Below are 15,427 nucleotides of genomic sequence, written 5' to 3'. Positions count from 1 at the left end.
CCTTTTTAAAGACGAAGCGGTATTTTTCGCTTTAACCTTCATTGCCCACATTTCCGTCACACAGAGACGGTCTAAGTGACAAGAATGGCTTGTTCTTTTTTGGAGGACCCAATAGACGAAGAGGCTGCATTATTTCGTAGAGAATTACATTTACCTCGTACGAGGATTTTGAGAAGACTCGATTTTTTTTTTCACTTTTAGCTGCTGCCATGTTCTTTTAATTCCTGCAGGATTGCAACTACGTGAAAATGAAATCAGGGACATTGAATTAGATTAATGTAACAATTACTTTTTGGAAACACAATTTGCTAGCACTGCTTACTTTCTTAATCCCATATAAACCTATACCACTTGATCAATACAAGGGTAGTGTTGCAGTGTGTGTGTGCTGAGCGGGGTGCGATCCACGAGAGACAAGGGGAGGGGCGATTGCAGGTGCAGATGGGGGGGGGGGGGGGTGAGCAAGGAGCAGAGGTGTGTGCGTGGAATATATTGTGTGTTCGGAGGACAGAGCACTTCGTTAAATAAAGAGAAGGTGTCATTCCCAGAATAACTGTTTTGGAGTCATTCTTAATCCGCTCTGGAGGTTGAGGGTTTCCAACGGGAAGTGAACCCCGAAGGAGAATTCCCTTCGGCCCTGAAGGAAATCTCCCCTGCGCTTCTGACCACTGTCGGAAAGATGAGAGAAAAGAAAGGAGAAGTCTTTGCGCAGCGAAAGGTTCAACAGTAGACAAAAGTTCACTTTTAAAAACACAATTGCATGTATTAATATTAAACTGACCAACGTTTGCAAGAGGGGAAGGTTAACAAAAAAGTCCTCTAAACATTACCGACGTTAAATGCATTTTCCCCCCAGATTGGTTCTGTACACTATGCAGCATTTCATGCATTTACACCAGGAATAACACTTCAAAAGTACATCTAAATATCGCCATTTTTTATTTCACTCCTTACGCTATTTAAAAAATTATTACAGTCAATATTTTATAACAATGATTTAAATGCAAACTTATGCATTAACTTGAGCAGCTATGTTTTCCCACACTAACTGTCTCTGTTTTGCAGATGCAGCGGTGTTGCTTGTCTTCCGGAATATGTGCTCATATTGACTGTAACTCTGCAGCAGCACGTCAAGTTCAGCTGGCGAAAAATACGCAGACCTCTTTTTTTCACGGTTGCCATGGTGACTCGTGATATCTGCGCTCCATTGATAATGGCTTCTCATAGTCGCGGTGCGCACGGTCACCTCCGAATCAGTCCACTCAGAGTTGATTGATCTAACTCGGATCAGCTTCTCTGAAACAGAAAACTCAGAGTTGTTAATCTCCCGATTGACCAACTCAGAGTTCAAGTTCAACCTCAGAGTTGGTCGAACCTCCTTTCTGAAACAGGCCCCAGGGCAGACAGGCCTACAAAACTTTGAGTGAATAGATGCAAAAGACCAATAAAATGCTCTTTTGTTAATACATGGGTTAAAAAATTATATATTTTCTTTTTTTGTTATGTGGAGACGCTTTGACTGTAGAAAGCACCAGCACATCCTTTATCCGTGCAGAAAAAAACGTTCATAATTATAATCAGTTCTTGTTGGTAAAGTTTTATGTTTACAGAATAAAACCTAAACATAAACATAAGAACCTGTCAAAATACTTCAAAAAATTCACTTTTTTTATTACCTCCTTTAGCATTAATTTATTCTTCTAAAAAAATGCCAGAACCTAACCGTTTACATTAACACAAGGTTTTTTTTACCTTCATTAAAGTCTGATGATGTAGCCTTCAATCTTGTAAGGTCAACAATGATGATGTAAATCTGATAAAAAGTCAGTTTTTTTTTTTTTTTTTTTTTAGAATTTTCCACTCGAAAAATAGAATAGAGTAGGGATTTAGCAGTGTTATTTTTTGTCATAAATTGAAGTTATTACAATTTTGCCTTCAAATCATAAATCTAAATTTGACAGAAATGATGATTAATATCTGCTTGGATCATAGCTACTGAGATGGAGGCTGGCAGAGTTGGTGGTGAGCCTTTTAACACAATTCTGTCTCTTTGTTTGATAGGTAGAGCTGGAAGGTCTGACAGGCCACATTGAGTTCAACAGCAAAGGACAACGATCTAACTACGCTTTGAGGATTATGCAGAACAGCAAGGAGGGCCTGAGGCAGGTAAATAAACCTCCAGCCTTAAAAAAAGAATAATAATCTGACGCGGGGATTGTGTCTGCCTCATGCTACAGTTCCAATGTTCCCGCCACCGTCAGCCATCAGCACAGAGCGTTGCTGCTGAAAAACACTTGTGCGGCAGGATGTCAGGGATTTACATACAAGCTGTATTTTATTTGTTAGGAGATTTCACAAGATACAGCCTATAATACGGCAGCTATCGACCACAGCGGACTGCTATCACGTGTCCCAATAGGGCACTACTTCTAGCCAATATGACCACTTACTTTACAGAAGTGAGGCACAGTTACTGGACCGGTATTCCACCAAAGAGAGCTGTGATAACATTTTCTGAGCTGACATGTTACAAACAATCTCAATTATCCTTGAAACAGAAAGGCTTAGATGCCCAAGGATGTAATTAAAAATTCAGAATGCCTTTCAAAGGTAAGAAGAAGCATGTTTCTTAGAAAAGATGCATTCTTCTAATTTGGTAAATACTCAAATTTATAAATAACAGAGACATATTTGAGATTGTGATTCTTTGAAGAAAATTTTGCACTTAACCTTTAATATTACAATATAAATTATCATCAGAGATTTGGAAATACTTCTTTTTGGTTTAATTTTTAAAGTGCTGTTATTTTTAGAAAATATATGGTCTATTTAGGTCTATTTCTTAACAACTACCTTGATCAGTCTTCAAAATGTTTTCGCTCTGAATGTGGGAAGAGTGACAGAGCAGAGTGGAAGGCCATTACAAATGAAAGGACAAAATATATATATATATATATATATATATATATATATATATATATATATAATTTCAAGCAGTTTTTGTTATTAATAATATATCAAGATTGCATTTAAAAAATGAATATAGATATTTTTGCAAAGCCTTCTTAATTTCTTAATCTTTGTCAATAATGACAGTAATAATGACTCAAAAATTGGGTCAGAGCTTTTTGTTGGGAGGGGCAGCTTCCCCCTTTTGCTCCTCTGTAGCTTCGCCCCTGCTCTAAACACTGCTTGATAACTTATAGAAAAAACTTGGTGTTACAAGAAATGTTTGATGGGAGATAAGGTAAATTAAAATTAAAAAATGTAACATAAATGTAAACAATAAGGTGGTATAATTTAAAAAGCTATTTATAGACAGTGCAGGTAAAAAGATGTGCAACAAATGAAATTTGCAAAGGTTATCTGTTGCATTGTGAGTTATTGTACACAGTTATTGTGTTGGATATGAAGGATTTCCGGTACCGGGCACTTTTGGAGCGGAGCCGTCTGAGCCTCCATAGGAGCTCCGCTGTTTGTCCAGCACAGGGTGGAGAAGATGGTCGGGGTTGTCCATGATGGATAAGAGCTTGTTCAGTGACCTCCTCTCCATCACTGCTTCAAATGTTTCCAGTTTGCAGCCAATGACAGAACCCGCCTTTCTAATCAGCTTGTTCAGTCTGTTGGTGTCACTGACTGCAATACTGCATCCCCAGCAGACCATAGAGGACAACAAGGTGCTGGCCACCACAGACTGGTAGAAGGTCTCCAGCATCTTGCTGCACACGTTAAAGGACATCAGCTTCCTTAGGAAGTAGAGTCTTCTGCAGGCCTCTCTGTACACAGCAGTACTGTTGCTCTTCCAGCTCAGTTTGCTGTTGATAGTCACTCCCAGATATCTATACTCCTCCACCACCTCCACATCCTTTCCCAGGATGCAGAGAGGCTGCAAGACTGTCCCCTTCCTTCTGAAGTTGAATACCATCTCCCTGGTCTTGTCCACGTTGAACAGCAGGTGATCCTCTCCAGCCCACTCCACAAATCCGTCCACCAGCCTCCTGTACTCTTCCTCCTGTCCACCGCTTATTCACCCCACAACCAGAGTCATCAGAGAATATCTGTAAGTGGCATAACTGCGAGTTGTGCTGAAAATCTGAGGTGTGGTGGTGAACAGGAATAGAGAGAACACAGTGCCCTGTTGGGCTCCCACACCACTCAGCACCACGTCAGACAGGACGCCACCCAGTCGGACAAACTGTGGCCTGTCTGTCAGGTAGTCAGTGATCCGGGAGACAGTGTACGGACCAGCATCCATCAGCCGCAGCTTATCACCCAGTACAGAAGGCTGGATGGTGTTAAATGCACTGGAGAAATCAAAGAAGGTGATTCTCACCATGCCTCCACCACCATCCAGATATGAGTGAGTGAGTGAGCTGCAGCAGATGGATGACAGCATCATCCATTACCAGGCGTGGCCGGTAGGCAAACTGCAGGGGGTCCAGAGAAGAACTAACCAACGGTCCCCTTTGAGCCAACACCAGCCTTTCCAGCACCTTCATCACATGAGAAGTGAGGACAACTGCACGGAAATCCCTAGGGTGAGATGAAGATGTCTTCTTGGGTACGGGGACCAGGCAGGAGGTCTTCCAGAGGAGCAGTACTTTCTCCAGTTTCAGGCTCAGGTTGAAGAGATGCTGGGGAACCGCAGACAGCTGGTGGGCACAGGGCTTCAGGGTACGAGGTTGCTAAAGAATGAGCATCAAGTTAATACATGATTTAAAAGAAGCTAATTATGAGATGGATGATTCAAGAAACATTTCACTGGACCTATTATTTGGGTTTCCCACAGAAGACAATAGTGTATATAGTTCTACCGAATGGTTGCATCACCTGAAAGTGTATTCTTTATAATACGAGGGATTAACCAAACTCTCTGTGGCCAAAAATCTCCTCCAACAGAGAGAACTGTTACACATCACAGAACAACCTTTTTGTTTTCTAAATCAACCCCCCATCACAATATTTTCTTTTTATTTATTTTTTTTGTTTATTGTAGTTTTCGTGTCAATTTCCAACTTACCTTTAGATGTACATGTTTGGAAAGTAATACTTCAATTCATTCACCTTTTTTTCAGGTTTTGCAATACTTTGGGTTTTTTTTTTGTAGTATGTCCCTAATTTATTTTTATTTAACTTTTTAATAATCTGTCACCACTAAAATTCATGCAGAGAGAATCCACATATTTTTTGCATGGTTTAGAAAAGTCAGTGTTTCTGTTGTCTCTGATTGGAAGGTCGCATCAAGCTGTATAGCAAAAGAGTGGCTTAAAAATAGAAGTTTTATTCTAACCATCTTGACTCAAATCAACCATGTTGCTAATTCAGTTTCACACTGAAAATACGCTTTTGAGTAGATGAAAGGTGAAACTCATTTTACTCCTCTGGCCTTTGAAAAACTCCAGGGGCTGCTCTATTTTCAACCCTAAAGACTATTTAATAGTTAACAGTTACGGGTGTCCCTGGTGGAAACATTAAGTATACCAATCAATGTTTTTAAGGTAAAAAATAAAATAAAAATCTAATTATGCATGCAGATAGAATTAGAAAAAACCTCTTGTAATCAATACAGTGTCCTTTAGAAAGTTCAGTGCACTCATCTCTATTTATGTCTGTAAGCATGTCAGGGCTGTATGGAAAACACCAGCAATAATAATGCAGGCTGATGAAAGGGAAATCTTAATTCAAGGATAAAGAATAGTGGAGGCCTATAAACAAAATAACAAATGGCTGTTGTAATTTTTTGGTAATTACCAATGACAAAAAGAGAAAAACGTTCTTGCGCTTTTGCCTTCAGTGCCATCCATTTATCAGTTAATTTATTGTGCACGGTAAACCCAGAGTAGAGTTTTCTCAGGAATGACAGATGGTTGTCATCTGCAGCGCACCAGGATGTAGTAAAAGGGAATTAAATAGTCCGGGAAAAGTTTTTCTTGTTTTGTGTACAAAGGATCCAGAGTCAGACAGCTTTTAAACAAGCGTATTTAACAAGCTAGGATTTTAGCAAAGCCTCGTAACATGGCAAAAAACATCCACTCAGTGACAGTATTCTGTAAAAAAAATTACAAACAGGAGCTGTCACATTCCCAGCTGTTACATAGCGAAAGTGAAAGAAGGCAGCCTTTTCTACTGATTTATGTAGAATGGTAGTGAGTTGGTTCTACTTTACCTCCAGGGTCTTTGGAAGCATTAAAAGGGCAAATAGCAAAGAAATAAAAGAAGGCTTACGGTGAGCTTAAAGAATTGACTTTTTAGTAATCATTATTTAGCAGGAACTTCTAGTATGTGATCTATGAAGTTCATAGATACTTAGTGGTTGAAATTCCCTTGTTTAAAAACACTCTTTTGGAGAACTGAAGCCGTTGAAAAACAAAAAGATTTCTCTATTCATTTCCTTTCCACCTGTTACTGCATTTCCAAAAAGCACTGCACTAAAAACCTCATGCCTGTGAGTAATGAAGGAAAGGAAAGGATTCAAAAGCGAACATACGTAAGATTGATGTGGATGTGCATTCAGACAAAGAGTGTGTCCACAGTCATGTTTACTTCTTTGCTAATAGCTGGCTTTTAAAGGATGCATAAAGACCGAGTCTTTCAGATGAGTCACAAATCTGCTGGTTTCTATTTTGTGCAAAGATGTGTTATGACAGACATCCCAGTTTGTTGGAGGATAAAGACCATAAAACTGTAATGGGATGAATTTAGTCTTTGTAACATGGTGAGGTTTTTTTTTTTTTTTTTTTTTTGAAAAATGCATAAAAAGAAGAAAAATAATAGATTGCGTTCAGATTATATTGTCAAACTGAGTGTGAAACAGACTGTCGTTATGCCAGAAGATGACTGTTGGTTGTTTTAAAATCCCTGCATTGGCTCCCCATGTGGTTCAGGATTGATTTTAAGCTACTTTTAATAGTTTTTAAATGTTTTAACGGTCTTACGCCTTCTTATTTATCAGATGTTTTAATAAAGTATGAACCCTCGCGGACCCGGAGATCCTCTGGCACTGGTCTTCTAACCATTCCAACTGTAAAAACCAAAACTTGCGGAGAGGCAAGTTTTCAGCTCTATGGTCTTCATTTATGGAACATGAGAGCCGCAGAGAGCATTAATGCCGTAAAGAAAAGGCTCAAGACCCATCGTTGTAACCCTTGTTCTATCCTAGGCACGTTAACATTTGGAGTTGGGTCATCTAGACCCACTAGACAGTGCACTGAACCTTTTTTCTTCAATGATTTGTGATCTACACTGGTGTCCATGGATTACATGAAATCTTCTTCACCTTTATCCACATTTGTCATGGTAGGGAGAACACGTCAATGTAAGGGTGTCATAGGATAGCACAAAGGTTAACCTGGCTTTTAGCTAAATTGTACTACTTTTATTTATTCATTTATGTATGTATGTATTTATTTATTTATTTATCCATTTTATCTTGTTTTATGAACTTACATTAGATTTTTAATGTTTTATTTTAATTGACCTTATTTCGTTGTTTTGTTTATTCCTTTCATCAGTGTGTTTACTTTTTCTTTCTCATTTTTATTTTGATTTTGATTTCCAGTGCTTTCTCAGCTGGAATCACTCCCTCTGGGTCGGCTGCCATTCAGTCACTGCAGGTCTAGTTGGGAACCTGCATCACTGCTTTGCTGTGGTGGGGCGGTCCCCGCCTGTGATGCTGCATTTGGCTGGTTATGCGACTGTTCACAGAGAGGGAGGTTCCAATTATTAGCGTTTCCAACATCTTGGTGTTGTGCTCAGCCTATTTCTCATTGTCTTTCCCCATCAGTTAGGGGGTGGGAAGTGGGAAAGGAGTGGCGGCTTGTGTGTAGGTATTTTTGTGCTTGTTTATTTTAATTTTCGTGCTTGTTTTTATATTATTTAATTTGTTTTGCTTTATTGTAAAGCACTTTGTGTCATGCTTTTATATGAAAAGTGCTTTATAAATAAAGTTTGATTTGATTTGTTAACATTGATAAAACTGTATTGCCTTCACCTGTATAGAGAAAAAGGAGTCATACAGGGCTTTGGAAAGGAATGTCTAAAAGAAATTAAAATTGAAAAATTAGTACGTTTATTGGCAGTTAATCCGAGTTTTATACTGTCATCTTCTTAAAATACTTGCCAACGTCATTTTTTCTGATTTTTCAGGAAACGCAAAAAACTAAACAATTGGTTTAATATATGATAAATACTAACAATTTTAATCAAAATAGATATGACAACATGCCTGTTGACATATAAACAACAAAGTTACCCAAACATGGAACATAGGAGAATTAAATGACTTAGGCACAGTTTTGAACATGCCTTTGTGATTTAGGCAACTTTAAGCCTTCCATTTTAATAGGAAAAAAACATTATTAACAAACTAACTGAACATAATGCTTAGGAGGAATGTGCATTTCTTCACTTCTCTTTCCAGATCTTCTTTGTAGGGGTTCTTGTCTAATGCCTATTAGTATGGAAAATTGTAAAAGAAGTGATGGGTTTCATTGACTGGACGTTCTGAAACTTTCTTCTTGATTGTCAGAGCACAACAATCTTATCCATACCAATTGCCCATTTGACATCTGTACCCTTTGTGGCAGTTCTTTCCATACAGGGACTCATGAGAAGGACAGTCTGAATGGACCTTGCCATCACTGATAGACTGAAGAGCCTTCAAGTAATGGACAATTGGATATCAAGGTTTTTTGCCTGTAGCCTTTTGTGCCTGTAGCCTGAAGAAAGATCTATTGTGCTTAAGCACTTTCACATGTTAAAGGGATAGCCTTATACTGCAATCTGAAGTATAATGACATGGTGTCTTGGGGTGAAAGTATCTGCTAACTATGTTTTGTTTAATGGTACTACGAATGCTGTCTAACTTCATTTGTATGACCTGCAACATGGTATTTGTGAGTTATTAGTACCCCATATTTTCCTGAAAACTCATAGCCTTTGATCACACTTTGAAAGGACAATATTAAAGAAGAGCAAACATCTCACGACACAGATAACCTTCTGATTTGTCTCAAATGTAGCAGTAGCTTTCTTTGAACCTAAGTTGTAAAGGGTAAAGGTATGGGGCTGCAGTTTTGTTTTGCAATATAGCTGGGGTTTTTGTACACAGTAGCACAAGTTTCATTGTCCCAACAGACTTCTTTTCATTGGCAGAATCCTTATCCTGAGAATTCTCTCGCTTCATCCTTCTTGTAGACACATGGGTCAAACACATCCCTACTAATTTTCCTGTGTTTGAATAAAACACAAAAGTCCCACTGATCTTTTCTCAAAATAAATATATAATAGTTCTCATGGAAAACATTGGGAAATATTGGACTCCAACAGCCCTCACCCCAGAAGTTGTAGCTTTCTGTTGGTGTTCACAATGTAGTTAGGAGATGGTGGTACCTGGGTAAAGGGACCTCTAGTCTTTGTAGGTAGCTCTGCTTCTGCAGTACTGGGCAGGTCCCTTAACCCGGTCTTAATGAAATTCTTAAATTCAGGTTCAACCTTTATCTGCTTGTTGCTCTAAGGTCCAGATTTAGATGGGGCTGGTGCATGTTTTCACAGTCAATGGGATTGTTCAACCATATTTTAATGTTTTTCAGGAAGACCAAGAGAAGAGAAAAAAAGTGCCTTGCACACTTTAACAATTTTTTCCATTTTTTAACTTCAGTTGGTAGAAAAATGCTGAATTGCACCAGGATCTCTCAGCAACATTTTTTTATGTTAATTTTTGTGACCTAAGTGGTGACGTATGACTGGCCTCATGACTCTTCAAAAATGTATCACTACTCTGAGAAACATTATCTTGCGGTCTATTTAATTAAGCTACATTTAGGATTCCCATAATGGTTTGTAAGTTGCCTTTAGATATAGCAGAACAGCATACTATTATACCAGTCAAATCATGTTATGATAACTCATATTACATATGACTAAAAAAGCACAAAGGTGCAGAAAGTCCTTTGGGATTCTTTTTAGATTGTAGATTGCAATACAGTATCAAAATGTCAATTGGATTATGGACTGTTGAGAAAAGGAGACATCAAAATCCCACTGTTCATTCAAACATTGTTTGATGAGACATAGTATCACTTCTAAAAGCTATTAAAAGCCATTTACTTTTATCATTTTTTTTAGCTGACTTCCTAAACTGAAATTTTAACTCAAAAAAATGGATCAGAAGATGAAATCTCATGGAATATTTTTAGCCTAGAGTATAGCATAGTAAAACTTTTTACCTACCAATATCGAATGAGCACTGAATTATGGAAATAAACTCAAAATCTGAAAAAAACAATTTTATTTCTTGAATTAGCAGCCATCATGAAATTCTTATAAAATTGCCTAAATCACATTGACTCGTGACTTAGGTAAAATAAAACTGCCTAAGTCACACTCTTGACATAGGCAATTATACTAAAAGAGTAGAATGGCATGTTCTGTTTAACTGAGGATGTAGGCAATTTTACCAGAGGTGGCCAGCATCATGAGGAGAGGATTTAGTAAAAAAAAAAAAACTTTCTGTCAAAAAATTACTTAGGCAATTATTTTAAGAAGGTGACGAAACTCTAAAGGCAAACTTTGACAGATTTTACTGTTTCACATCCCAATTCTCATTTTGTACAGATGCAGTGGCTTTATGACTTCAGTGAGAGGCATTACACTAACAGTGGGGAGTGGATCTCAAATAAAACACGATAAAAAAGATTTAATGATTTGTAGTCTGAATCTGAATCAAGTGTTAACATTTAAAATAATGCAGATTAGTTTTTTATTGGCCAGTCCTGTTGTGATAAATTGTGTGTAATACCAAGGCTATGTGTCCCCATTTGAGTGAGTAGTCCTGGATATGTCTGCCCCTCACACTGACAGCTACAATACTCACTGCCCTTACTTTGTGTTTGTGTGGCATTATGGTGGCTACGTACCCATCCATTATCCAAAGAACCCAGCTGCAAATAACCTTTCTTGTCAGCAGCATTGTAAGTTGCTCTTTTTGTGCACAATATAGGCAGTATCACTGGACAGTGGTCTGTGACATCCCAGCTTTTCGTTTGAGTGGAAGAGCGATCAGAGGAAAATCCCACTGAAACTGATCATGGAACAGTCAGATAATGTCTTATTTGCCTTTATTAACCTTGTCTGTCTCCCCTCTTCATTCTGGCTCTAGGCCAGTAAAGCAGAAGGATAATGCTATCAGGCTTAATGTGATGATTCCAAACAGACGCATTGTAAAGCAGAGCTGCCAGTTATGTTAATGGGAAGGGGCAAGGTGTGAGATCGGGGGACAGAATCGGGGTGTTGTTTGCTTTGTTAACGAACACTTCCCACCCCATGTTGGGTTTGGGTAACCTCGGCCACACAGACAGTGAAGGGGCAAGCTGTTGGCAGAGAGAGAAGGTGTCACGCTGCCTTCACACTCTGTTTGAGCGTTTTATTTGCAGAACTGACACCTCCATGCTCCGGGACTTTTGTCCAGTTTATGTTCCGGTGTGTGATCGTTACTGCAAACCGCTTATGACTGCCATTAACAGACATGCAATAAGAAAGAAATCTGCTCAGAAATGGAGTTTATCGGTTTGATTTAGGATGACATCTAAGAAATGAAGCCTCATACTTATTAGTGGGCACAAATGAAGCATGGCAGACTTGAAAACTTAAAGAGGCGACCAGACTTCAGGATGAGTTAGGGCATAAAATATATATTTTTTAAAAACTACAAAGGTTTATATATAACTTAATTGTAACCTTTTGAATGTTTTACCTTGACCTTGACCTTGGCCGTTCCTTAGATTCAGAATACAAATATCAGAGTCAAAATTAAATGGATTGTGCTATTATAATTTATATTAAAAGGATGAGAACAGGAATAAAGAGCATCTAAAAAAGACGAATTTTGAGATTTGTTCAGTTTGAGATATGTCCTTCAAGCTTCAATTTTCCGATTCTTTGTCATTGGCTTCCCAGGACCCATTATGTGACACCAACTCGCTTAAAAAATGACAAATTTAAAGGCCAGGTTTTTCATGCAGTTTTAGTCTTTATGGTTCTCCTATTTAAAAACAAAAACTGATTCAAGTCGACAAGAGTTGACAGCCTTTCAGCGTGTTTGAAAGTAGTAAATAAGCGCTGTATGTCCTTCAGAGCAGTGAGTGACAAATTGGCATAACTTTTCTAACTATAGTATGTGGATCCCATAGGTTTAAACATAATTACAAATATTTAAGCATAATGATATTTTAGTTTGGTGTACGACTTTTCTATTGCTTCAATATCTAATAAGAAATGATGAATGGTTTTAGATTCTTGGTTCAAATGTCCCATTAGAAAATATTTTCACAGCTTGACTTAGCCAATCATCTTCCTTCCAGGCACATTTTCTTTTTGTAGACCTATTGGCTTTTGTGTTTCTTTCCTTTTTATGTAATACAGTCTCTTATACGATTAAAGTACAGGAGTTTAGAGGTATAAAACTTGATCTAATGAATACATTAAAAACTATGGTAATACTAATTCAAAGGATAAACTGAAACATAACTGGACGTAAACATGTTTTTTAGAGACAGTAAAAGTCAAGACACAATTCTATATTTATATGGTGTTGGTAGATTTGTTTTTATGAGTCGGACAGGCCTTTTTGTGATCACTTAAGTTTGCTTTTTTTCCTGAGGGACATCAACGCAATGGTGCAATTGGCACTAAAATGAGAACAAAAGTAAAAGTTTTGAAATTAAAAACTCTAAAATGTTCTGTTTTAAATATTTCATTTTTAATCCACATTAAAGCAAGTTTTCTTCCAAATTCCATGTTATTTATTTCTCTTATGATAACACTTCATGCATCTGCTCCTGGTCCAGCCCTTCTATCAAATTTTACCCACTTTGTTGGCCAAAAGTCTAAAAGTTTGCCCAACCCTGATCTAAAACAATAAAGCTTTTCAGTACCTTAACTGAGATGTCATGAAGCTGGCATGGACAGCAGAAACGGAACAGAAATAACCAACAACACAATCTAGAAAACATGTTTTAAAAAGAATACAGAGCTAGAAGAAGTAAACCACTAAGCCTCTCTGTGTTTGTCATTTCAGTTTTTTGCAAAACTAGCAAGAAACACATTTTAGTTACCCTTCATTCCCACTAGCAACAAAGTTTTGTCATTTCCATATTTTATGTTCTGTGACTCATTAGGCAGATTTTACATCTTCAGGTGTGTCTCAGAGGCTACGTTCACACTGCAGGCTGAAACGACCCAATTCCGAATTTTTTGCCCCTAAGCGGCCCAATTCCGATCTTTTCATGACAGTCTGAATGACACAGATCCGATCTTTTCAATTGCGACCCAGGCCCCGTGGGTTTGCCGTCCTGATTCCGAATTGTAGCCGATCTTTTCAATTGCGACCGCCGTCTGACCGGCCAGGCGACTTGATTCCGAACTGTACGTCATCGACACGCAACAAACGTCATCATTTTGCGTTGAAGTAGGCGGGAACGAGAACGTAAACATTAACCATGGTGGACGATGCTGCTGAGATCAGTCAGTGGAAGAGAAGCGAGATCCCCGATTGGATTAATATTTGGGCTGATCGCCTTTTTCAGGCCAAACTCCAGGGCTCTTATCGCAACTGGGCGGTTTTTGAAAAAAATTCCAGATAAATGGCAGAGCGTGGTGTTGAACCTTTACCGCGATAACTTTTTTTTCCTTTCTCCCCTTTCCACCGTGCTCAGAAGCGCGGGGGACCCGAGGCGATCCTCCTCCTCCTCCCTGTTCTGATCCTTAGATTCTCCAGAACGGGTTAATAAAGAGTCCATAGCATTTATTCTGGGGGAAACCTTCTTTTATTACCGTCCTCCGTAACACACAACATGAATGCGCGCCCACACTGCCCCCCCCTCCCCTATTCTCTATCGCGGCACGCGCTTGCACACACACACGCGGGCGCGCGGGCCCAGCACATACACATTCCTCTTCCACTACAGTGGGTACAGACGATCCCGACTCCAATGCCTTCTTAAAATGAGAAGATTGTAATTGTGCTGCTTCTTCGTGAAAATAAATTTAATATTACAAAAAGAGCTCCGCTTTTGACAACACTGTTGTTGACATCCATTGTTAACGTTGGCTCCGCAAACAACAAGTGACGTCGTTCACCGTTGAGTATTCTTCTGGCTTCTACGCATGCGGGTCTCGTTTGGGTCGTGTCACGGTCACACTGGAGATCACAAAAGTTCGGATTTACTTGGAAATGTGAACGGTCTAGCAAACAATTCGGATTTTTTCAAAAAATCCGAATTGAGCATTAAGCCCTGCAGTGTGAACGTAGCCAGAATGTGGATGCTATAAGACATAGGTTGCATGTCTTTGCCTCTTTGCACATCTTGGGTGAAATCGGCGACAGCTGCTTCGCTCCGGGTACGATGAAGCTATACCAGAAGCTGGCTGCCGCAGCTGTTAGCCTCCTGAGCCGCTTTTGCAGCAGATGGAACAAACGCTGCAGGGCAGAGGGTTTCCTCACTACTCAAACATAACAGGCCTCATATGTCATTAGACCCACTCATAATCTAACTTAAAGAGTATTTCAATAAAAGTTTGTTTGAGGGAATTACAAATAAGTTACAAGCTATTTTAAAACATATTATCCAGACTTCTGGGGAAAAAAAGTAAAACAAAATCATAATACATTTTTTTGTCATTTGTTTATGAATAAACCGAAATGACGAGGATTACTTGAAATTGCAGGTTGCTTAATGGGTATAATAGGAGGGTGGTTCATGAAACTGGAACATTTTTTCCCTATTCAGTATTGGCAGATGATTGGCACTTCACAGCTGCTTCCCATCCCTGTGGACCATTGGTCATGCTAAGGTTGGCATGACTGTTTGTTCTGGCCAATGTACAAGTGGCACCCACAGCCAAAAATAATCCTAAAAAAAGGTGAAAGTTTAAAAAAAAAAAGAAAGGAGACAGGGACTAAATGAGCTGGCAATATAAAAAACTGACTTTTAGGAGGCATCTTTCTAAAAAAAAAAATAGAATAGGTGCACTTGATTTTAATAAAGTAGCTTAGTTTTTTTGAACGTATTAGTGACGGCAGATGTGGTCACCTTAAAGTAATACTTTCCAATGGGTGATCTATGACTCTATTATCATAAACACGCCATGCAATCCTTTGTGATATATGATAAAGTCGTTTGTACTCAGTTTGTGTTCAACCTGCTCCCTCCAGATGGTGCGAACATCAGGACTCCACTGTAAGTCAACATCATTCCAGATGTATTCAGTTAAAAAATGTGACTCAACCTGTTTTTAGGAAAACACACAGCTTCCATCTCTCCAGGAGTATCCAAAAACCCTGCAGTTATCTAACTCGCTCCCTTAAATGGATTACAGCGCTTTCTTGTTGGGAAGATGAGAGCAGTTTTCATTTACGCTGTTGTGATGC

General features: G+C 38.8%; 1 protein-coding gene across 4 annotated transcripts in view; it reads left to right on the top strand.

The window, feature by feature from the left end:
* The window catches only part of grik4 (glutamate receptor, ionotropic, kainate 4), a 382,863-nt gene that overhangs the window by 309,217 nt on the left and 58,219 nt on the right, over positions 1 to 15,427 (top strand). For all 4 annotated transcript variants that reach the window (XM_023961355.2, XM_023961354.2, XM_078930071.1 and 1 more), the window contains one exon: positions 2,062 to 2,166. In XM_023961355.2, the coding sequence (XP_023817123.1) occupies positions 2,062 to 2,166 (105 nt within the window). The remainder of the gene's footprint in view (positions 1 to 2,061; positions 2,167 to 15,427) is intronic.

The sequence above is a fragment of the Oryzias latipes genome, chromosome 13 (genome assembly GCF_053564925.1).
Source record: "Oryzias latipes strain Hd-rR chromosome 13, Olatipes_Hd-rR_3.1".
Lineage (NCBI taxonomy): Eukaryota > Metazoa > Chordata > Actinopteri > Beloniformes > Adrianichthyidae > Oryzias > Oryzias latipes.
The sequence above is the reverse complement of the archived record's forward strand: the minus strand, read 5'-3'. Positions and strand labels throughout refer to the sequence as shown.